We start from the raw sequence: 26001 nt of genomic DNA, 5'->3' as shown, positions 1-26001 counted from the left end.
CGTACTCTCTGCCAGGTCTTCATATTTTCAGATGTGTTAATCTCAAATGCAATCATTTCTACTTGTGAGGGTGTATCTAGTTCTATATCTTTGACTCGTGGATTTTTCTTTGTTAATATTATAATTCCTTCTCCTTTTCGTAAATTTCTGTCTCTTCTCCATATATTGTATGCCACTAAGTTTAAGGTATCGTTTGATATCTTTGGGGTTAATTTTGTTTCAGTTAGGCAAACAATATGCGGTTCCTTTTCTTTAGTACAGTCTTTCATCTCTAATAATTTAGATACCATTCCATATACATCTGAGTACATCAACTTAATCATCCTGTTTACATTTGTCATAGCTTGAGTCTATTACCTTCCTTCTTTTTATTCCCTGCTGGTTATGTACCACTTTCATACCTGCAATCCAATTCTATCTATCTATCTATCTATAGCCCGACGCCCTAATCCCGCAAAGGGTGGCCGCAGACAAAACGCCTCCAAGTCACTCTGTCACCCACCATTTGACTCCCCTCCCCCCAACTCACCCCCCCCTCCCTCATATACCTCTCAACTCCATCCCTCCACCTCATCCTCGGTCTAGACCGAGTAGCAATCCAATTGCTGTGTAAAAAAATTTACCCTTCTTTTCCTCTGATCTTTCCTAGTTCTTTGTTTTTGCTTCCTCCCTCTTCTCCTTTAGTGTTCCCAATTCCTTTTGAGTTAGGCATATTTTTGTCCATACCTCTTTAAATTCCTCTTTTTCCATGAGTTTGTTGGCACTTTTTAATATTTCCTCTACTGTGTTTGTACTTTGGAAGGTTACTTTCAGGGGCCTTGACTTCTCTCATATTTTTCTAGCCTTTTATGTTCTTCTATATCTTTATCATAGATATCCTCTGATACTTGCTTCAGTATGTTCATTATATTTTCCATCTCCTTTTTTGTTCCCTGTGATTGTTTTTTTCTTTCTTCTTCACCTATGCCACTGATTACTATAGATGTGTTAATCTCTGCAGCTTCCCTGACTAGTTTTGGGTTGTTTTTTATTATTTCTTTCACTTCCTTACACATTTTTCTTTTACCTTTGTATCAAAATCATTCTTTACTTTCACCATTTCAGCATACGTAGTTTGTACCTCATCTTTGCAGTTTCTCACCACTTCATTTACCTGTGTTATTTTCTCTTCAGTATTACTACTTTGGTCTATCAGATTGCTTGCTTGCCTGATTTTTTCCATATCGTTTCTGAAATCATCCATAATTCTCTTATGTGTGTGTGTGTTCTTACCTAATTGTTCTTACCTAATTGTATCTTAACAGGAATGAGTCAAGCTCGTACTGTCCCGTGTCTTAAACCATATTTATCGTACATATCCTTAAATTTGTGAATTGTTTTGGCACACACTATTTCATTCGGTAGTGCATTCCATTGATCAACTGCTCTGTTTGGGAAACTTAATGTCCTTACGTCTTTATCACCTCTCTTCTTATGCAGTTTTTTGCAGTGTCCTCTTGCTGATGCTTCTCCATATGTTAAGTAATCATTTATGTCTATTTTCTCCTTTCCTGATATGCATTTATATAGCATTATCATGTCACCTCTTTTCCTTCTCTCCTGTAGTGTTGGTAGATTCAGTTTATTTAGTCTTTCTTCGTAGATTAGGTCCCTTAAGCTTGGTATCCATCTTGTAGCGGCCCTTTGAACTTTTTCAATCTTGTCTATATGCTTTTTGAGATGAGGACTCCTGACTACTGATGCATTATCCAGGGTTGGTCTAATGAATGATGTTATTATCCTTCTTAGCATGTCTTCATTTATGTATGTGAATGCTATTCTCATATTTGCAAGCAGTGTATACATGTTCCGTACCTTCTCGCTGATGTGGTCAGCCAGAGATAGTCTGTTATTGATAATCACACCTAGGTCTTTCTCTCTTTCTGATGTGTATAGGGTTTTATTTCCTAACTTATAATCCCAATCAGGTCTTTTTCCACTTTTACCAAACTTGATTACATGACACTTGTGTGTGTGTGTGTGTGTGTGTACCTATTTTGTATTTACCTATTTGTAGTATACAGGAATTGAGCTAAGCTCATGTTGTACTGTCTCCATATCTACATTTATCTAGTCTACTTTTAAACACATGATTTTTTTTTTGCCTGTACCACCTCTTCGTCTGAGTCATTCCAAATACTTATGCTTCTATTCAGGAAACTGAACCTTTTAAGATCATTAAGACATCTACATTTCCTCAACTTGAAGTCATGACCTCTTGTTCTTCCATCATCCATCACAAAAAGATCCTCTCTATCCACCCTTTCCAATTCTCTTACATTTCTAAATATCGTGATCAAGTCACCTCTTTCTCTTCCCTCGCACAGTGTTGGTAACTTCAGTTTTTCCAATTTCTCCTTACAGGTGAGTTCCCTTAAGTTTGGTATCACCCTCGCTGCCATCCGCTGAACCCTTTCTAGTTTATCAATATGTTTCTTCAAATGAGGTGACCATACCACACCCGCATACTCCAGTCTTGGTCTTATCACGGTCACTATCAACTCCCTCAGCATTCCCTCGTCCATATAATTAAAAGCCATTCTCATGTTGGTCAGTAATCCATAAGTGTCTCCAATGATTTTGTTTATGCTTTTCTGGTGACAAGTCATCCTGAATAATCACTCCCAACTCTTTCTCATCTTTTCTTTTACTAATTATCTCATTGCCCATTTTATATGTCCAGTGTGGTCTTTTTTCACTCATCCCCATTTCTAATACATGACACTTCTTGGCGTTAAAATCCATTTTCCAAGTCTCTTTCCAGCTGTGGAGTTTGTCCAAGTCCTCTTGCAGTTTTTTACAACTATCAATACCTTTAATATGTTTCATGATTTTAGCATCATCTGCGAACATACTCATGTAAGTATTCAAGTCCTCTGGCAAATCATTTACATGTACATATATCAGAAACATTATTGGGGCTAAAACAGAGCCCTGGGGTACTCCACTAGTCACGCTTCTCCATTGTGACACCTTGTCTCTTATGACTGTTCTCATCTGCCTTCCTATCAGATAATCACCCATCCACTCTAATAGTTTCCCATGCACCCCTCCAAAGGTCTTCAACATCCACAGGAGTCTCCTATTGGGCACCCTGTTAAATGCTTTCTTGAGGTCAAGATAGACACAATCTGCCCATCCCTCCCTCTCTTGTATGACATCTATTACCCTACTGTAGAAACTTAATAGGTTAGTAACACATGATTTTCCTTCCCTAAAACCAAATTGTCTTGGTGTTATCACTTCATTTTCTTCTAAATGCTTTATCCATCTTTTTCTAATAATTTTCTCGCAGATTTTACAAACAATACTAGTAAACGATACAGGTCTGTAATTAAGTGGATCTTCCCTATCTTCTCCCTTGAAGATTGGCACAAAACTTGCTCTTTTCCAATCTTTAGGTAACTGTCCATTTTCCAGTGAGGTCTTGATGATGATATAAACAGGCCACACTAACTGGTCTGCACATTCATTCAGATTCCATCCACCCACACCATCTGGTTCCGTTGCTTTTCTCACATCCAAATCCCTCATCAGCTCCAGCACCTCATTCACATCAACTGTAATTTCTGCTATTCCTGTCATCCTGGGTTCCATTTCAGGTTCCCTAAAATCCTCTTCCAACACATAAACTGACTGCAGCTTGTTCATTATTTCACACAATTCTTTTCTTTTGTAAGTTTCATATCCATCCCTCAGTCGTATTATACTGTCCTTAACTTTCATTTTACCATTTACAAACCTATAAAATAGTTACGGCTCTTTTTCATATTTAGTTACAATATCTTATTTGTATTTCCATTCTTCTCCTCTCCGCATCCTTACATATTCATTTCTTACCTGCTTGTACTCCTCCCAAGCCCTTTCATGATACCTTTTTCTCACTTTATTCGATGCTCCTCTTCTTGCCTCATGTGCCAATCTACATCTGTTATTAAATCACTGTTTCTTCCTTTCCACAGCTGCGGAAAATTTTATACACTTCTATCAAAAACTCATATTTCTCGTCCACATTTGTGATTGTATTCATTTTACTCCAGTCTACATTTTGGAAAAAGTTCCTCAGGGAAGCAAAGTCTGCCTTCCCATAACTGTATCTATTTTCTCTGTGTTTTTCATCTCTTTCTCCTTCCCTTACACCCACTACTTCCATCTCAATAACCAGGTGATCACTTTTACCAAAGGGGCAATGGTAGGTTATGTTCCTCACATCATTTGGGTCCTTAGTGAATACTAAGTCAGCCTTGATGGTTCGTCGTCACCCCTAATTCTTGTATTTTCTTTAATCAATGGGTTAGCATATTTTTCATCACCAAATCCATTAATTTATTTCCCCATGATTCCTCATTGTTCCCAGCATCCACACTTTCCCAGTCAACTTCTCTACAGTTAAAATCTCCCATTATTACTATTTTATTTCTTCGTTCAATTAACAGCTTTAGTTTAACAATGGATTCTCTTATTAACTGTTCATAATCTTTTGTCCATGCCCTAGTTTTGGGGGGCATATAAAATACTATTACATCTATTTTTGCTCCATAAATGTCCTCTATTTCAATTCCCAAAAGTTCAGCCTTGGTATTTTCAATTTCTATATTTTTTGTTCTTATGTCATTATGGGTTAAAATCATTATACCTCCCCTAAACTTGCTTTCTCTATCCTTCCTCCAGATATTATAATTGTTCCATCCAAACAACTTTGTATCAACATCTTGGGGCAATTTAGTTTCCACCGAGCAAACAATTTCAGTTTTATTTTCATTTATATAATCTCCAGTTTCCCCTTTCTTAGATACTAACCCATCTACATTACTATACATGATACTTAGATTTACTGCCCTGGTTTTATCTTTACTCATTCTTCCCTTTTTCGTATTCATATCCATTCCCCTTGTTTCCTTCACTTCTAGTTCCTCACATTCTATTTCCTTACTTTCATATCCATCACTCATCAAAAAAAGTTTTATATTCTTCCTCTGTCCTCTTGTCATTTTTTTCCTTTACTTGTTTCTTCAAAGATTTTAAAACTTCTCTTTTTCTTCATTCAAATCGTTTCCTACTATAATATTTTCCATCCCTGCCTCTGCTTAGTTTCCAGGTCACTTTGAGTATATCATTTACTACACTTTCTGATGACAACTTAACTCTCATTGATCTTGCATCCCCTTTCTTATATGGCCCTATCCTCCTTACTTCTTCAATTTCTTTTTCCCACTTGCTTCCTTCAGGATCGATTTTGCCCAATATTTTTCTCACCAGATTTGTGTCTCTCTCGAGTCTCATGGATCTAACCTTTCCTTCCTCCTCCCTGTTTCCAAATATTACCATACATCTGTTCCTTTCTACAGTTTCTCTCACTATTTTCTCTTTTTTCTTCAGTATTTTCACAACATTTACTTCCATTTTTTCTTCTTGTTCACTTCCCTTTCTTCCTGAAAGATTTCTCTTAAGCTGACCACTTCTTTCTGTTCTTCTTCCACATGTGCCCACTTTGCCTTTTGCTCTTCTAACACACTCCTCACCTTCTCTGTTTTGTTACTGCTCTCGTTTAGTTTTCTCCTTAATTCGATATTTTCTTGCTTCAAATTTTCGATCTCCTGGTTCGCCGTCTCACTGGCCTGTGTATGTGTGTGTGTGTAAGAACACTGAAAACTCTTTTTTGGACATCGTAATTGTGTGTGTGTGTGTGTGTGTGTGTGTGTGTAAGAACACTGAAAACTCTTTTTTGGACATCGTAATAACAACTGGCCAATTTGATATTCACATAAAACTTCTTGCAAATTTTATTCTTGGCAGTTATTTTTTATTATATTCATTTCATTATATTTGTCACTACTATTACTGCTGCTGCTGCTGCTGCTGTTGCTGTTGTTGCTACTACTACTATTACTGCTGCTGCCATTACTACTACTGCTATAACAACTACCACTGCTACTCCTGCCATAATTATCCTCCACAATGTTGCTCCTTCTTGATATTAGATCCTACTAGAACTAACATTGTTGTTATTATTATTATTATTATTATTATTATAATTATGGTGGTAGGTGGTGGAGACCCATCATCACTCACTTGATGTAATGCTGCCTACTTCTTCCTTAACTTTTATCATTCTTTACTGTGTCTGCCCTCCTCTCTTCCTGTACCTCACATCTTTCCTCTCATTTTCATTAGTCTTCATTCCTTATCAGGTGGCTTTACATTGAGTGACAAGCCAGATGGTTTCCTATAAGCCAGGAAATCATTAACAGCACTGAGTGGTAACCACAAAACCAACCCATACGTGTTCCCTACGTGTCAACACGTGGGTTGGCAGAGAGTTAGTGCCACTCCGAGTAAAACAATTGACTCAGTCAAACAGCCACTCCTTATGGGATTGTGGCATCTGGCTACTGATAGATAGATTAGTAGTAGTATTAGTAGTACCATCAGTATGATCATCAGAATTATTACCACTGTCACCTCTGCAAACTATCACAACACCTTATCATTTTACTTTTGGCAGGTGTGGGCGGCCTGGCTGTGTGTGTGGGTGGGGCGGGCCGAGAAAAATGCTGCCGAAATCTCTGATCCCAAGCTGAGAATGGTGTATGAGCTTATCTACCCTTATTATCAGAGGTGAGACTGTGTGTGTGTGTGTGTGTGTGTGTAATTCACCGGGTCGGTCAGGATCACTTGATGGTCGTGATCGTCAGCTTTTACCCTACCGGAAGGGAGCTGAGAGCTCATATAGTCCGATCTAAGGGCAAGGCTGTGACTTTCACACATGCACACACCCGTCCCCTTGCTCAAGGGGGACAGTAACCACCCACTTCATCAGTGAAACTTTTCGCAACCTGAGCGAGGCGCGAACTCCTGTCTACCAGTTGGCAAGCAAGAACGTTACCACTGCACCAGTGAGCGGTGTGTGTGTGTTTTTACCTAACTGTATCTTTACAGGAATGAGTCAAGCTCGTACTGTCCCGTATATTACTGTAAACCATTTTTATGATGCATATTAAATTGATGAATTGTTTTGGCACACACTATTTTGTTCGGTGATAATTACTCCTATGTCCTTCTCCCTTTCTGATATGTGTAGGGTTGACCTTCCTACAAGATAACTTATAATCCCACACTGGTCTTTTCTCATTTTTATGAAACTTAATTACGTGACACTGTTGTACACATTAAATTCCATTTGCCATTTATTGATCCATTTATGAATTTTATTAAATTCTTCTTCTAGCTCTCTGCAAGAATCTGCATTAGTAATTTTCTTTCGTATTTTTGCATCATCAGCAAACATATTTAGACAGCTTCCATTTCCAGTGTTACTGTCTGTGTCATTTCTATATACTAAAAACATACTGTAATTGGTGCCAGCACTGACCCCAGTGGAACTCTGGTAATCACTTCCCTCCGTGATGAAGAATTACCCCTTAATACTGTTCTCATTTCCCTTTTTCTGAGAAAATCCTGCATCCAACAGTACAGGTTGCCTTGGATTCCTCCTTGATGGTACAGTTTCCATTAAAGTCTTTGGTGCAGTGCTCTGTCAAATGCTTTCTTGAAATCTTGATAGATACTGTCCACCAATCCTTCTCTTTTCTGTAAGGTTTCTATAACTCTATCATAGTAGCTTAATGGATTAGTAACACATGATTTTCCAAGAGAAGGGAAAGAAGTTGTATGTGGCTTTCATGGATTTGGAGAAAGCATATGACAGGGTGGATAGACAAGGATTGTGGAAAGTATTAAGAATATATAGAGTAGATGGGAAGTTGTTGAATGCTGTCAAGAGTATGTATGATGGTGCTAAGGCTGCAGTGCTTGTGGATGGTGAACTAAGTGAATTTTTCTCTCTGAAGGTTGGGTTGAAACAGGGATGTGTCATGTCTCCATGGTTGTTCAATCTGTACATGGATGGGGTAATAAAAGAGGTACAAGGTAGGGTAGTGGATGTTGGAGTGGCCCTGGTGAGAGAGGATAGTGTTTGGAAACTCTCTGTACTGTTGTTTGCAGATGATACTGTGTTGTTGAGTGAAGACGAAGGGGAGCTGCAAGGCTTGGTGGATGAGTTTGGGAGAGTGTGTAAGAAACGGAATCTAAAGGTAAATGTAGGGAAGAGTAAAGTGATGGTCTTTGAGAGAGGTGAAGTCAGTGAATGTACAGCGAGGTTGGGTGGTGTGGAATTGGAAAATGTGAGTACGTTTAAGTACTTGGGTACTGCGATGAGCAAGGATGAAGGTTTGGAGGGTGAAGTGCTTGAAAGGGTACAGCAGGGAAGAAAGGTTGCTGGTTCTTTGAAAGCAGTGATAAGAAACAGGGAAGTGAGTATGGAAGTGAAAAAGTTACTACATGACAGTATTGTGATACCAACTCAAACGTAAGGAAATGAAGCTTGGACGTTGTTGGAAGGACACAAGTCAAGAGTGAGAGCAATGGAAAAGAGTTATTTAAGAGGAGCCTGTGGAGTCATATGGAGAGACAGGCTGACGAATGAGGATATAAAGGAGCGTTGTGGTGTGGATGTGGATGTGATAGGAAGTGTTATGAGGAACACACTGTGGTGGTTTGGCCATGTGGAGAGGATGGAGGGTGAAAGACTGATGAAGAGAGTGTATGTGAGTGAGGTGGAGGGGGGAAGAGGGAGGGGGAGGCCGAGGATGAGATGGAGGGATAGGGTGAAGAGGTATATGAGAGAGGGGGGTGTGAGTTGGGAGCAGGGCAGTGAAATGAAGGGGGACAGGGCGATGTGGAGGCGATTTGTTTGTGGCCACCCCAAACGGGATTGAGGCATCTGGCAATAGATAGATAGATAGATTTTCCCATTCTGAAACTGAACAACCTTTCTGTTATCATACTGTACTCATCTAGATAGTTTACCCAAACTTTTCTTATCAGCTTTTCTGGTATATTACAGCACTGGTCAGTGATACTGGTCAGTAGTTGAGTGGATTCTGTTTATTCCCTTTCTTGAATAGGGGAACAATGCTTGCTTTCTTCCAAATATCAGGTAGTTTATCTCTTCTGCACATTCATATAGCACCCAACCTGAAACTTCATTTCCTTAGTCTGATTTACTTAACTCTTCCTGTACTTCTTTTTCTGATATTTGTATATCTGGTAATATGTATGGACATGCATGTTCCAAATCCTCTCTCACAAAATTATTTTCATCTATAAAAACTGATTGGAAATTTTTATTTAGTGACTAACAAATATCTTTCTCTTGTGTATAGATGATCCTCTCATCTGTTATGGACTGTATTTCGTCTTTAACTTTGGCTTTGCTTTAGATCTAGATGTAACATAGCTTAGGTTGATCACTACATTTACTTATAATGTCTTCTTCCTCAAACTGTCTTTGAGCATCTCTCCTTATTCTTGTATCATCATTCTTTGCCTGTTTATAGTTGCTATATGCCCCCTCACTATTGTGTCTGTTGTATCAGTTGCACAGCAAATCTCTTTTTTTCTATTGATTTTTTTTTACATTCTTTATTTAACCATTTCTTTATTTTCATTTCTGTTTGTTTGTGCTAAGGGATGTAATCTTAGACTCCTATTTAATAAAATTCACAGAAGTTTCTATATACAACAATTAAATCTTGTCCTCTAAGCTCCTTTTCCCTTTCTTTTGATACTTTTTAACATTCTGTATTTAACGATTTCTTTATTTTCAATTCTGTTTGTTTGTGCTGAGGGATGTAATCTTAGACTCCAGTTTCATAAAATTCACAGAATTCTCTATATATAACAATTAGTGTTTGGAAACTCCCTGTACCGTTGTTTGCAGATGATACTGTGTTGTTAAGTGAAGATGAAGGGGAGCTGCAAGGCTTGTTTTTTTTTGTGAGGAAGTAGGAACCAAAGGCCGCAAGCCTGCAAAATTGTTCCTTCCAACAAAAAAACAAAATACAAGAGAGAGCCAAATTCAAGATCCAATCATTTTGAGATGCCTGGACACACTGCGTTTGAAAGACTGGAGATCACAGGAAGCAGGAAATACAGACAGAGGGTGACAGTTCCAGAATTGACCTGTTGCATAAATCAAGGACTGGGAGTAACAGTTAACTCTTGCATTTGAGAGCTGGACAGAAGAGGGATGAGAGTTTGTTGCTAGACGGGTGCTACTCGCTGGTCGTAGAGTTGGAGGAATGAATGCAGAGTGTTCAGAGGAGCAGTCACCATTGATGCAGCGATAGAAAAGAGATAAAGATGTAACAGTGCGGCGAAGAGACAAAGGTTGAAGGGAGTCAGTAAGAGGAGGAGTTAATGAGACAAAAAGCCTTTGATTCCACCCTACTGAGAAGAGCTGTATGTAGGGAGCCTCCCCACACGAGAGTTGTACTCCACACAGGGGCGGATAACACCCCTGCATAGAGTCAACAATTGTGCAGGGGTAAAGAAGGAACGAAGTCGATTTAGCACACCTAATCTCTTGGAAGCAGATTTTACAAGAGATGTAATATGATCTTTCCAAGATAAGTCCTGAGTAAATGAAATCCCAAGCATGTTCAAGGATGATGCAGGATTAAGCTGAATATTATTAAACATTAGTGGGTACTCCTGTAGAAGATTTTGTCAGGTTGACAGGTGTAAAAACCAAGTCTTTGATGCATTCAAAACTACCAGATTGTTTTTACCCCAGTCAGAGATATGAGCCAAGTCAGACATTAGGTGTGCCATAACCTCATCCCTTGTTTGCTGGAGTAACTGTTGCGATGGACGTTGCGGGAACCGAATGGAAAGGTGAAGGGTGGAACATCAGCGTCTGAGTGGATAGGGTTAGATGTACAGCTTAGGTCATTGATGAATAAAAAGAAGAGAGTTGGTGATAGGACAGAGCCCTGAGGAACACCACTGTTAATAGATCTAGGAGAAGAATGATGGCCGTCTACAACACCGGCTACAGAATGACAAGAAAGGAATCTAGAGATGAAGGCACAGATAGAAGGATAGAAACCGTAAGAGGGCAGCTTTGAAATTAAAGATTTATGCCAGATTTGATCAAAAGCCTTTGAGATGTCAAGTGCAATGGCAAAGCTTTCGCCAAAGTCCCGAAAGGAGGATGACCAAGAGTCGGAAAAGTAGATGAGAAGATTGCCAGTGGAGTATCCCTGATGGAACCCATACTGACGATCAGAAAAGATAGAAAAGATGCCTTAAAATTTTTCTATTAGGAATTGACTCAAAAACTTTTGAGATACAGGATGTTAAAGCATCCTGTATCTCAAAGGGCTGGGAATAGTCACCCTTCTTTGGGACTGGCTGAATGAGAGCAAACTTCCAGCAAAAAGGAAAGGTACAAGTTGATAGACAAAGACAAAAGAGTTTGCCTAGGCAGGGTGTATGCACAGAAGCTCAGTTCTTGAGGACAACAGGAGGGACTCCATCAGGCCCATATGCCTTGTTAGTATTGAGGCCTGTGATGGCGGAAAATACATCAGCTGAAGAAATTTTAATGTCAGCCATGAGGAAGTCAGAGGGGAGAAGTGATGGAGGAACAGCACCGGAATTGTCTAAGGTGGAACTGGAGGAGAAACTCTGAGTGAAGAGATCTGCTTTATCAGTAGAAGAAATAGCTACAGAGCCATCAGAGTAGAAAAGAGAGGAGAGGATGATGAGTTGAAGTTGTTAGAAAGGTTTTTGGCAAGGTGCCAGAAGGAGCTGGAAGAATTCGAGTTGGAGAGTTGAGAGCATTTAGTACGGATGAAATTATTTATAGCAGAAAGAAGAACAGACTTAGCACGATTCCAGGCAGAAACGTATGATAGATGTGATTCAGGGGTGTGTTGGCTCTGGTACCTTTTATAGGCCCTCTCCCTGTTGCGGACAGCATTAGAACAAGCGTGATTAAACCAGAGCTTTCTTACATTAGTCAAAGGATATGAGAAAGGAATGTATGCTTCCATACCTGACAGAATAACCTCCATAATGTGCAAGGCACACTCAGATAGCTCCCGGCCATGGAAGCAATAATCATTCCAGGGAAAATCAAAGAAGTACTGCCTGAGGGCCTCCCAATCTGCAGCTCCAAAGTGCCACAGACGAAGTTTCTTTGGAGGGTCCACAGGCCGTACTGGAGCGATAGGACAGGTTAAGGTGATAAGGTTGTGATCGGAGGAGCCCAACGGAGAGAAAAGATTAACAGTGTAAGAAGAAGGACTAGTTGTAAGGAAGAGGTCAAGTATGTTGGAGCTCTCTCCAAGGCAGTCAGGAATACGGGTAGGGTGCTGTACAAGCTGCTCTAGGTCATTAAGGATAGAAAAGGTGTAGGCTTGTTCACCAGGTGGATCAGTGAAAGGAGAGGAGAGCCAAAGGTGGTGGTGAACATCAAAATTTCCTAGGATGGAGATTTCAGAGAAAGGAGAAATGGATAGAATGCATTCCATCGTAGAAGTAAGATAGTCATAGAAATTTTGATAGTAGAATTAGGAGATAAGTAAACAGCATAGATATATTTAGTCAGAGAATGACAGGAAAGCCAAAGCCAGAGTGTAGCTACTTCAGAAGAATCGAGTTCAGGAACACGAGAGCAAGATAAGTCGTTGCGTATATATACACAACAGCCACCTTTGGTTCGAAATGAGTATAGAGAAAGTAGGAGGATACAGAAAGGGTCTGCCGTCAGTTGCCTCAGACAGCTGAGTCTCAGTTAGAAAAAGAAGGTGAGGTTTAGAGAAGGAGAGGTGGTGCTCAACAGAGCGAAAGTTAGAGGAAAGGCCGCGAATGTTGCGGAAATGAAAGAGTCTGACAGTGGTTCCGGGCAGCTTGAGTCGTCACTGGGAGAGGGACGGAAGGTGGGGGCATTTATGGTCCCCCCCCCCCCCCGGGAATCCAAGGCCACATGTTGTGCTGCTATGATTTTTTTTTTTTTTTTTTTTTTTTTTTTAAAGGAAGTGTGGCGTGTACTGTGCATGTAGTTTGGTGTTGATAGTTAGAGAAACTTGTATTGGAGAGCATGCTAGCCTACTCTCTGTGTTACTGAGACACTGAAAAAGTTCACCAAAGGGGGATGGTCAGGACCTAGTCCCAAGGGCTGATGAAACGGGAGCTCCAGCTCTTCCTGTCATCAGCTTTCCATCCACCTTGGGAGTAGGCCTACTGCCCTGCTCAACGGGTGCTACAGTCTACTCCTCCTAATGCTTCCCATCACATCCACATCCAGCGTGTAAGAAATGGAATCTAAAGGTGAATGTAGGGAAGAGTAAAGTGATGGTCTTTGAGAGAGGAGAAGCCAGTGAATGTACAGTGAGGTTGGATGGTGAGGAAATGGAAAATGTGAGTACATTTAAGTACTTGGGGAGTGTGATAAGTAAGGATGGAAGTTTGGAGGGTGAAGTGCTTGAAAGGGTACAACAAGGAAGAAAGGTTGCTGGTTCCTTGAAAGCAGTGATAAAAAACAGGGAAGTAAGCATGGAAGTGAAAAAGTTACTGCATGACAGTATTGTGATACCAACTCTAACATATGGAAGTGAAGCTTGGACGTTGTTGGAAGGACACAAGTCAAGTGTGAGAGCAGTGGAAATGAGTTATTTAAGAGGGGCCTGTGGAGTCACATGGAGAGACAGGCTGACAAATGAGGATATAAAGGAGCGTTGTGATGTGGATGTGGATGTGATAGGAAGTGTAAGGAGGAATACACTGAGGTGGTTTGGCCATGTGGAGAGGATGGAGGGTGAGAGACTGACTAGGAGAGTGTATGTGAGTGATGTGGAGGGAGGGAGAGGGAGGGGGAGGCCGAGGATGAGATGGAGGGATGGAGTGCAGAGAGAAGGGGGTTTGAGTTGGGAGCAGGGTAGTGAAATGGCGGGGGACAGGGCGATGTGGAGGCGACTTGTCTGTGGCCACCCAGTGAGTGATTAGGGCATCTGGCAATAGATCTATCTATCTATCTATCTATCTATAGCCCGACGCCCTAATCCTGCAAAGGGTGGCCACAGACAAAACACCTCCAAGTCACTGTCACCCACCATTTGACTACCCTCCCCTCAACTCACCCCCCCCTCCCTGATATACCTCTCAACTCCATCCCTCCACCTCATCCTCGGTCTACCCCTCCCTCTCCCTCCCTCCACCTCACCTACATACACCCTCTTAGTCAGTCTTTCATTCTCCATTCTCTCCACATGTCCAAACCACCTCAGTGTATTTCTCCTAATCTTTTCAACGATATCCACATCTACCCCACAACGTTCCTTCACTTCTTCATTCGTCAACCTGTCCCTCCATGTCACTCCACATGCTCCTCTCAAGTAACCCATTTCCACTGCTCTCACTCTTGACTTGTTCCTCTCTTGCAAGGTCCATGCCTCGCTTCCACACGTCAGGGTAGGGATCACAATACCATCATGCAGTGACTTCTTAAATTCCATACTCACCTCCCTATTTCTCATCACTGCTTTCAGCGTACCAACAACCTTCCTTCCCTGCTGTACCCTCTCACGTACTTCATCCCCCAAAGTACCATCCTTACTCATCACACTACCCAAGTACTTGAATGCACTCACATTCTCCATATCCTCACCATCCAACCTCACTGCACACTCTGTGACTTCATTCCTCTCAAACACCATAACTTTACTTTTGTTTATATTAACTTTCAGCTTCCTCCTCCTACACACTGTCCCAAATTCATTCACCAAACCTTGCAACTCCTATTCATCTTCACTCAACAATACTGTATCATCAGCAAACAGCAACACAGGAAGCTTCTAAATCTCACCCTCATTCATTAGGGCCAGCCCCACATCCACTGCCCTACCTTGCACCTCCTTTACAACCCCATCCATATATATATTTAACAGCCATGATAGATAAATAGCCATGATAGATAAAACAGTTAAATCATGTCCTCTAAGCTTCTTTTCCCAATCTGTTTCTAAGTACTTCTTTAGGTCATGGTAGTTGCCCTTTTTGTAGTTTAGGCTCATTTTGTAACTCTCTTTACTGTTAACTATGTCATATGCAATCCTGATGTTGCAATTTCATACTGCATGGTCACTTTTGCCGAAGATGGAAGGTGATACATTATACTGTCAATATCATTCTCTTGCCTAATAAATATAAGATCTAATACTGATGGATCATCAAGTCCTCTTTTTCTGGTGTTTTCCTTTACATGTTGTGTTAGGAAAAACTCCTGCACAAGATCCAGAAGCTTTTGATCCCAACAGTGTGTGTGTAATTCACCGTGTCGGTCGGTCAGGATCACTTGATGGTCGTGATCATCAGCTTTTACCCTCCCGGAAGGGAGCTGAGAGCTCATATAGTCCGATCTAAGGGCAAGGATGTGACCTTCACACATGCACACACCCGTCCCCTTGCTCAAGGGGGACAGTAATCACCCACTTTGTCAGTGAAACTTTTCGCAACCTGAGCGAGGCGCGAACTCCTGTCCACCAGTTGGCAAGCGAGAACGTTACCACTACACCAGCGAGCGTGTGTGTGTGTGGTGTGTGTGTGTGTGTGTGTGTGTGTGTGTGTGTGTGTGTGTGAACTCATCTACCTGTACTGGATAAAAGAGTTACCAGTACTCTCAGACAGCGTTGCCAGATTCCCAAGCCCATATTATCGTACAAGGCATGTTAAAATGTTTTTTTTTTTTTTTTTTTTTTTTCAAAATTATCGTTCACTGTGAACTACAGCTTTTTCACCAAATTTATCTTGTCTGGCCATATTACCACTACATATACACACATGAATAATGCACACTGGCTATGTAAATTTACTTAAGGTCTAAATCATATAGGTTAATGACCTATGCTTAGCCTGCAACTTAAGGCAGTACCTATTCCTCCTCAAGAGGCTAACCCATCTTGAATAACTACAGTTGCACACTGGTTATAAGTATTCATTATATGCAAATTAGCCTTTCTTTCACATGAATGAAATAAATAATAGCATACATTAGGCCTGCCAAAACACTTGAAAGCATATCCCCACAAAGAAAAAAAAAAAAAAAAAGCCGTGGACTAGAGAACAATTCAGTATCTCTGAAAAGGAAACAAACTTCAGAAAATGACAAGAGGGAAGGTGAGTGCACAGTGATGTAATGGAGAAGACAAGAAGTCAGTGGAAGCTAATAAATAAGCCTCGACTTGAATCGGCCATGGTAAAACAGCCCTTATAGACATGACTCACGGAGCCCAGTGCTCCCACAAGACGCGGGCCAATGGGAACTGAACAGAGGTAGAACTATGATGCTTACACAGAGAACGATACACAGACAGGAACTCGACGTGATTTGTGTCTGTAGTACACGACACATTTGGCAGTTACCCTCATCGGGATCTCGTCATATGTTTATGAAATGTTAGACAAATAAATAATTTTATGAAAATCCTCCAAAGTCTTAATTAATTAAACAATATTGCATTATTTGAATGAACTATTGCACAAATAAAAAGATTATCACATTATCGTATGCACATATCGTATATCGTACACAGTGCCAAATTATTGTATAAGATAATTATCATATATCTGGCAAAGCTGCTGAGAGAGAGAGAGAGAGAGAGAGAGAGAGAGAGAAAGAATAATAAAAAATCAAAATATTAAAGTGCCTGAACCAGAAAAGATAAATTAAATTTTTTAATTATAAAATCAGAAATACTACCAAGGTTTGACTTAAGTTACTAAAATACCCGCTGCCGGACCACCCACCCCGCCACCCCCCACCCCACCACCGGCCCACTACCACACCATCACCCCAGGAGGACACAACGGTGGGGCTAGTGACCCAGGTCAAGAGGGTCACCAGGACACTACTGTCCTGAGTCCCTTTTCCCCGCAACTACCCCAACACCAGGTGACCGGAAAAAGGCAACGACCTTGCGGGCGGGACAGCCATCGCCAGAATTGGGGTGGGACTGAACAAGATTCAGTCCCAGGTAACACCGTGTCGACAGCTATTGTTACCACCTCAAGGGCAGGAGGCCCAAGGGCAGGACGCCCAAGGGCAGGAGGCCCAAGGCTACAGCCAGAAGTGTGCACCAGGGTAAGGGGACCCTCGGCTATGGCCTTAGTGTACACTGGGGAGGGTGTTGCCTCTGTGCATCCCTCTCCTGCTGTTCTATCCTAAGGGAGCAACACCGCGCCGACGGCCACTGTACATGGTGGAGAAGGAGCGGCCACTGTACGCCCTTCGGTTGCTTCTCTAAGGGAAGATCAGCTCCTGGCTACGGCCAAAGTACGTACCAGGGTAGAGAGGCCCTTGGCTACGGCCTCAGTACGTACCGGAGAGGGCGCGGCCTCTGTGCACCCCTCCCCTGCTTTTGCCTACTACGGGAGCAACACCGTGCCGACAGCCACTGTACGTGGCGGGGAAGGAGCGGCCACTGTACGCCCTTCAGTTGCTCCTCGTACGACGGGTAGGCTTACGGCCACAGCCGCAGTACGTACCAGGGTAAGGCGACCCGAGGCTACGGCTTCAGTACGTACCAGAGAGGACACGGACTCCGTGTATCCTTCTTCTGCCTTTTCCCCCTGTGGGAGCCCTTCGTCACCATCCGGGAGTGTTGCCCTGGAGGTGTCGCCAGAGTGCTGGCAAGGCCCGATACCGGACCTACCTCCTACCCCTGGGAAATCTCTGTTCCTGCCAGACACCAGACAGAGACGGTGCCGCAGCCCAACCCTGTCGGCGCCTCTCCCTATAGGCAACCGCAGTCCCAGGACCCCCAGGCCTGACCAGCAGACTCCAGACGAGGGCAATCCAGGCCCCCTCACCCCACGGAGCCAGAGGCGACAGGCCTGCCTCCTCCAGCTGTTTGGCCCCAGTCCCGAGGGCCACCTCTCAGGTCGAGGCCCCCAGACAGGAGGGCCTTCCTGCACCCCACCAACGAGGCTCCAGTACGAGGGCCTCCTCTCAGGTCGAGGCCCCCAGACAGGAGGGCCTCCCTGCACCTCACCGACGACCAGGACCCGGGCAGTGTATTGCCCTTTGCAGGCAGGGTCCCCCTAGGGCCCTCTCCTCACGCCCGTACTACAGAGTGATCTCTACCCAGGAAACACGGGTAAATGGTGACACCCCTTGTACCGAGAACAAACCAAGGGAAATAACAGTGAACAGTGGCCGAGTGAAGACCAGTGTAAAGCCAGTGACAGTTACTATTAGTCTATAAGAACCTGATACCCGGCAGAACAGAAAATAACTTAAACCCTCGGTAAGAGAACTTATAGTAATTGTGCGAGTCCCAAATAAAAGAACTTTCAGTAACTGTGAACGGAGACTAGGGTGCGCAGGCGAGTCAAAAGTCTGTGTATAAGTGCCGCTGCGACTAAGTTACTAGATCAAGTGTCGCGATCCGCACCCTGTCCTATTTATAGTAGCATTCCCCCCACGGACTCTTAATCTTGTTCATTCCCCTTGCATCCAACTAAATATATATTCTCCCTAAAGATGAAATACGGGTATCGATACATATAGTTCATAACATTAGTGTACATGCATTATACCGTGTGTTAAGTGTGACTGTGCATTGTGGTGTCAAAGGCTAACTCTGTGTCCCTGTCTCCTGTATATCAAATATCACTCTGTGTTGTATTGTAACAGTGTAGAATTAAGGCAATAGATGTGTTAAGGTATACTGCCTGGTTTTTATGTCCTGTTCCTTTGTGGGTGCTTTACTTCCGGTCCGGAAAGAGGATCCCGCTCAGTCGCTAGTGTTTTTAGGACGAGAAGTCGACCTAAAAACACTCAGCATAACGGTTACCCTTGAAAATTCTTCAGTAATATTGCAAATTTAACTCTAAATCCAGGATAACAATTTTAATATTTTATCCTTGCTACTATCAAAGTTTTATTTAGATGAGATTATTCGAACTGGGCTGGCTGGAAATATCCGTCACTCTCTTCACTGCAACAGGTCCCTCCCTAAGTTGAATAAAACTGGTTGTAGAATGCTCAACCGTAGTGAAGGGGTTAAATTTAAACTGGCAGCGGACCTAAGTGTGGGTACGTGCAGGTAGTTAGGATGTAACTTCTACTTCATTTGGCTTACATGCTCAGCAACAGTTATTTGAAATGCATAGGTGGTGATGTGCAGTCTTTGTTTACATGGTATTTTAAGCTCTTTGGATTTACATATCTGTTCTCTTCCTCAGACCGCGCTATCGTTATCCCTTCTACGATCACCATGGCAACGGAGAGCTCCTGTACGGTTATGGAGGGAAGAAACTCTACAAATATTCTGTTTTTAAGCCAGTGGAGGGTTATCTTAGGAGGTAGAGAGAGAGAGAGAGAGAGATGCAATAACTTCCTCACTCTGGAAAACCTTACACTAACAAAGAATGAAAAAGTACAAAGACTCATGAGATCTGATAGACCCAAGGGAAAAGAAAAGAAGACAAAAGGAAAACAAAAGGAAAGAAGAGGGAAGTTAAAAGTAAGGGAGTGTGTGTGTGTGTGTGTGTGTGTGTGTGTGTGTGTGTGTGTGTATATATATAATATATATATATATATATATATATATATATATATATATATATATATATACAGTAAATGTCCATTAATCCGAATGGCAGTGGACTAAGAATCATTCAGACTTTCAGATTTTTCGGATTTTGGGGTGGGACCCCTAAGACACTTAATTCCAGGCTTAAACTGAAATTTTACCAAATGGATCACTTTTCATTCATTCATAATACAATATGGCACATATTAACATTACGTATTACACATTTTTTTTTTATTTAATAATGTATTACTGAAGACACAAACTGTAACTGGTAAATTATGAGATGTTATGGGTTGTTTAACTCACCAGTAATGCACTGTGTTGAAAACAGCAGTTGCAGGCAGGTAAATCCAATTAGAGAGAGTAAGTCCAGTGTTAATAATATGCACGTACAGTATTGTAAAAGCACAATTCACTATCAAACAATTTGCCATCAAAATATGGACAATTCCCCTTCATTTATTTACACACCAGTTTATTTAGCAAGTACACTAGTTTTCTAATACTTGTACCTCCTCAAAGTCACTTTAAAATATACCCAGGATGTTGCAGTCCCAATGGAAATTAATGAAGACAGCTATGGGTAACACTAGAATATAATTCAAAGTCAACTACAGCAAGGTAGAAACAAGTTAATTATTGTATAAAAGTGCAACTTATAAATGATATCCAAAGCCTACGCTATTGAATGAATATAGACTTTGATTGATCCTCCTGAAAATTAGTTATTAAAGTATCAATTAATCAATAATAATGTTATGCTGAGTGTTTTTAGGTCGACTTCTCGTCCTAAAAACACTAGCGACTGAGCGGGGTCCTCTTTCCGGACCGGAAGTAAAGCACCAACAAAGGAACAGGACATAAAAACCAGGCAGTATACCTTAACACATCTATTGCCTTAATTCTACACCGTTACAATATAACACAGAGTGATATTTAAGATACAGGAGACAGGGACACAGAGTTAGACTTTGACACCACAAGATACAGTTACACTTAATACACGATATGATACATGTACACTAATGTCCTGAATGATGTATGTGGATACCCGTATTTCACTTGAAGGCAAAACATATACTCAATTGGAAACAAGGGGAATAAACAAGATTAAGAGTCCTTGGGGGAAATACTACTATAAATAAGACAGGGTGCTGATCGCGACGCTTGACGCATTCACTTAGTCGCGGTGGCACTTCACACAGGCTTTTGATTCTCCCGCGCACCATAGTCTCCATTCACAGTCACTGAAAGTTCTTTTACTTGGGGCTTCGTACAATTACTCTAAATTCTCTTACTGGGGGTTCAAGTAATTTTCTGTTCTGCCGGGTATTGAGTTCTTTTAGACTAATAGCAACTGTCACTGGTTTTACACTGGTCTTTACTCAGTCACTGTTCACTGTTCTTTCCCCTGGTTTGTTCTCGGTACGAGGGGCGTCACTTATTTACCCGTGTTTCCTGGGTGGGGTACACTCTGTCGTCGGGGCGTGAGGAGAGGGCCCTAGTGGGACTCTGCCTGCAAGAGGCAACACACTTTAACACACTACCCGCAGGGGAGTTACTGCCTGGGTCCTGGTCGTCGGTGAGGTGCATGGAGGCCCTCCTGTCTGGGGGGCCTCGACCTGAGAGGAGGCCCTTGTCTTGGGGCCTCGTTGGTGGGGTGCAGGGAGGCCCTCCTGTTTGGGGGCCTCGACCTGAGAGGTGGCCCTCGCCTTGGGGCCTCGTTGGTGGGGTGCAAGGAGGCCCTCCTGTCTGGGGGCCTCGACCTGAAAGGTGGCCCTCGGGACTGGGGCCAAACAGCTGGAGGAGGCGGGCCTGTCGTCTACGGCTCCGCAGGGTGAGGGAGCCTGGGTTACCCTCGTCTGTAGTATGCTGGTCACGCCTGGGGGTCCTGGGGTTGTGGTAGCCTGCTGGGAGAGGCGCCGACAGGGTTGGGCTGCGGCCTCGTCTCTGTCTGGTGTCTGGAAAGAACAGAGATTTCCCAGGCGTGGGAGGTAGGCCCGGTTTCGGGCCTTGCCACCACTCTGGCGACACCTCCAGGGCAACACTCTGCATGGTGACGAAGGGTTCCCACAGGGGTACAAGGTAGGAAAAGGATTCACGGAGTCTGTGTCCTCTCCGATACGTGGGGAGGGAAGCACAGAGGCGACTCTTTTCCTGGGTTTTCTACAGCCGTGGCTAAGGGTCCTCTCACCCTGGTGCACACCTCTGGCTGTAGTCTTGGGCCTCCTGCCCTTGGAGTGGCTAAGGGCCCCCTCGCCCTGGTGCACACTTCTGGCCGTAGCCTTGGGCCTCTTGCCCTTGGAGTGGCTAAGGGCACAGCCGCCCTGGTGCACACTTCTGGCCATAGCCTTTGGCCTCTTGCCCATGGAGTGGCTAAGGGCACAACCGCCCTGGTGCACATGTCTGGCCGTAGCCTTGGGCCTCCTGCCCTTGAGGTTGTAACAATGGCCGTCGCCAAGACATTACTTGGGACTGAAACTTGTTCAGTCCCACCCCAATTCTGGCGATGGTTGTCCCGCCCGCAAGGTCGTTGGCGTTTTCTGGTCACCTGGTGTTGGGGTAGTTGCGGGGAAAAGGGACTCAGGACAGTAGTGTCCCGGTGACCCTCTTGACCTGGGTCACTAGCCCCACCGTTGTGTCCTCCTGGGGTGGTGGTGTGGTAGCGGCACGGTGGTGGGGTGGGGGGTGGCGGGGTGGGTGGTCCGGTGGCGGGCATTTTAAATAAGTATATTTATAGAATAACAGGGAATCGTCCAGGGTGCAAATTGTCCTGACAGCGAATTGTCTTGTTATTGTTGTGATGGCAAATTGTCCTGAAACCATCAGTGGATTTACCTGCCTGGTTGCTCATGCACTTCAGCCAGTCACGGATATCAGCCTGACTGACAGCCTGCGCACATTTCTTGTAGCGTTTCGCAAAATATGGAAATTGATCACCTCAGCCCCATTGTAATGATTATTTTGTTCAACGAAATGCACCATTTCATCAAAGCATACAGAAGCTTCCTTCCATGAAACTTCCATGACCACACCGCTCAGCACTTCGGTGCATTTGGAGCCCAGTTTGAATGTTTTAATTTTGATTTTTTTAACTTTTGGAGTTTTTGTCAGCCTTCTTCAAAATTTCGGATTATTGGGATTTTCGAATTATTAGTGTTCGGATTAATGGACTTCTACTGTATAGAGAGACAGAGACAGAGACAGAGAAAGAGAGTGAGAGTTTTAAATATGAGTGCAATATTTGATGTAATGGATATAAGTGGACAGTTTAACTTATACATGAAGAAAAAGTGACAATTAGATCAAAATTAATGTACAAGGGAAAATGGAGATAAGGCTATTGGAAAATGGAAGTGTACATTTATTAAAACAAAAGGAAGGTGGAAGATAAGAAATTACAACTGGTGTAGAGTACATGGAGATATTTAACTTCAGGGACAATATACAATAACAGCTGAAAGATTAAAGGGTTTTTGTTGCTATGGTTTGATTTCTCACCAACACTGCATTATACCACTGACATTTATGGAAAACCAAAATCTATCTATCTACTGACAAACGTATTAATCCAATACGGGGTGATCACAAACAAATCGCCTCCATGATGCCCTGTCCTCTACAATTTGGAGAAGAACATGGAGGCTTTAGGAAGGGAAGAGGTTGTGTATATCAGATATTCATTCTTAGATCTTTAGTGGAAAAGTTTCTAGAGAAGGGAAAGAAGTTGTACGCGGCTTTCATGGATTTGGAGAAAGCATATGACAGGATGGATAGACAAGGATTGTGGAAAGTATTAAGAATATATGGAGTAGATGGGAAGTTGTTGAATGCTGTGAAGAGTATGTACGATATGTGCGAAGGCTGCAGTGCGTGTAGATGGTGAACTAAGTGAATTATTCTCTTTGAAAGTTGGGTTGAAACAGGGATGTGTCATGTCTCCATGGTTGTTCAATCTGTACATGGATGGGGTAATAAAAGAGGTACAAGGTAGGGTAGTGGATGTTGGAGTAACCCTGGTGAGAGAGGATAGTGTTTGGAAACTCCCTGTACTGTTGTTTGCAGATGATACTGTGTTGTTGAGTGAAGACGAAGGGGAGCTGCAAGGCTTGGTGGATGAGTTTGGGAGAGTGTGTAAGAAACGGAATCTAAAGGTGAATGTAGGGAAGAGTAAAGTGATGGTCTTAGAGAGAGGTGAAGTCAGTGAATGTACAGCAGGGTTGGATGGTAAGGAATTGGATAATGTGAGTATGTTTAAGTACTTGGGTAGTGTGATGAGTAAGCATGGAGGTTTGGAGGGTGAAGTGCATGAAAGGGTACAGCAGAAAAGAAAGGTTGCTGGTTCTTTGAAAGCAGTGATAAGAAACAGGGAAGTGAGCATGGAAGTGAAAAAGTTACTACATGACAGTATTGTGATACCAACTCTAACGTATGGAAGTGAAGCTTGGACACTGTTGGAATGACACAAGTCAAGAGTGAGAGCAGTGGAAATGAGTTATTTAAGAGGAGCCAGTGGAGTCACATGGAGAGACAGGCTGACGAATGAGGATATAAAGGAGCGTTGTGGTGTGGATGTGGATGTGATAGGAAGCGTTATGAGGAACACACTGAGGTGGTTTGGCCATGTGGAGAGGATGGAGGGTGAAAGACTGACGAAGAGAGTGTATGTGAGTGAGATGGAGGGGGGAAGAGGGAGGGGGAGGCCGAGGATGAGATGGAGGGATGGGGTGGAGAGGTATATGAGAGAGGGGGGTGTGAGTTGGGAGCAGGGCAGTGAAATGGCGGGGGACAGGGCGACTTGGAGGCGATTTGTTTGTGGCCACCCCAAATGGGATTGAGGCGTCTGGCAGTAGATAGATAGATAGTCATAGCACTTCTTTATGATCATCCCAAGCGTCTGAGAAAAACCGCGCCAGCATTGGTAACTGTCTTCTGAGTCACCCAGAATGGGTGAAGCGATCTGGTAGGCCTGTGTCATACACCCTAGGAAATGGACAGTATATGTTAAATGGAAAATAGTGCCCAAAGGGCCAAGAGTTGTCCGGTAGGCCCATGTGGTTTTTCCCATTTACCAGACGGTATCCGATATGTACAACGGTTTGTCCGGGGGTCCTTAAAGTGTTTGTTAAATTTGATATTCAGTCTAGCTGGGTACAGTAAGGCAAGAGTTTACTGTATAAGTCTTTCCAATAAGCATGGGTCTCTCATGTAAGCAGAAACTTCAAATAACACTCCAGCATAGTTTTAACTACCTAGCTACAATATATACTGTATAGCCTTAGTTACATGTCATTATATCTGAAAATTTTCTCACACAAATAAAATAACAAATAAGATTCATATAACAAGAGATTATACAAAGTTTACTAAAGGCAGTAAAATAATCATAACAATTCTAAATATAGTTTTTGTTTTGACTGCGGGGTTCAAGATAGCAGATGATGCAAACTACTCAGACAACCAGGGATAAACTACTGTATATAGCAAAAAAGGAGACTCTGGAATTTGGACAGTGAAGGTAAGCGTGGATGTCCACAAATGGGTTTGGTAGCGGAACATGACTCATCCACATGTGACAGTGAAAAGTGGTCATGTTGTGGAAAGCAGTGGTATAATGGCATTGCCAGAAGAGATTATTATTCATAATGTTCCTGTCTATTGGGTGATGTAGGATCTTGAAATTCCTGAAAATGTCCTGTGGATGAAGAGAGGTATGGTTGGTAAAGGTACAGCTTATTGCTCTGTTATCAGTGGAGATTCCAGACAGAACAGTGGGGCCTCCAAATATGTGGAGTCTCAATATGCGAAACATCTAATATGCAAGTCTGACTCAGGAAAAAAAAATAGATGTTTTAATATGTGAAATGAGATTCTAAAATGTGAATCCACTGTCTGAATGCACGGGAAAAACGGCGTTCCAACTCAAAATTGTACTATATGAAGCCACCACCAGATGGCTGGTCATTTTCCCGTCCTTTCCCTCCCTCATGGCATCTCCCAAGCCAAGTCTCAAGACTCTCAGTCTGTGTCTGCCTATGCCATGATCGTACACTATGGTGTTTTCAGCACTGTACAAGAACTGCTCTTGCTCACCTGTTACATCATGGCCCCACCGCTTCAATCCAGTAATAAGAGGATCACTTTGGAGCTGAAAATGAAGGTTACAGAGTTGAATAAGCAAGGTAAAAGGAACTCAAACATTGGACGTGAACATGGCTTAGGTGAATCAACAATGAGGAACATTTTCAAGGACATAAGGCAAATTTTATGAACTGTCAAGACTTATGGGGCTTAGCGAGTAGATGGGTGCAGTAAGATTGCTATCCCCTCAGTTATTAAAATGGAGTGCTACCTGGCACAGTACATTCACAGTTCTATTATCTTTCTTTGAGCGAAAATCTTTCTTAAAATGATAGTCAATAATGGGGAAGTACTGTTAAATGACAAAGACAGGGTGAGGTGTTGACCATATACATTTATTTCTATTGATTCAATGGTCTCTAATATGAGAAATTTC

The 26001-nt window shown here is 42.6% G+C and overlaps 1 protein-coding gene across 1 annotated transcript in view; it reads left to right on the top strand.

The window, feature by feature from the left end:
• LOC145402106 (uncharacterized) overlaps positions 1-19268 on the top strand; it is a 34226-nt gene extending 14958 nt beyond the window's left edge. The window contains exons 2-3 of the mRNA XM_080274223.1: positions 6545-6657; positions 19132-19268. Coding sequence (XP_080130349.1) covers positions 6545-6657; positions 19132-19255 — 237 coding nt within the window. The 3' untranslated portion in view covers positions 19256-19268. The remainder of the gene's footprint in view (positions 1-6544; positions 6658-19131) is intronic.
• Positions 19269-26001: the final 6733 nt, after the last annotated feature.

Source organism: Coenobita brevimanus, chromosome 57, assembly GCF_032717465.1.
Source record: "Coenobita brevimanus isolate Jiangsu-jjx chromosome 57, ASM3271746v2, whole genome shotgun sequence".
In the NCBI taxonomy this organism is placed as follows: Eukaryota; Metazoa; Arthropoda; class Malacostraca; order Decapoda; family Coenobitidae; genus Coenobita; species Coenobita brevimanus.
The sequence above is the reverse complement of the archived record's forward strand: the minus strand, read 5'-3'. Positions and strand labels throughout refer to the sequence as shown.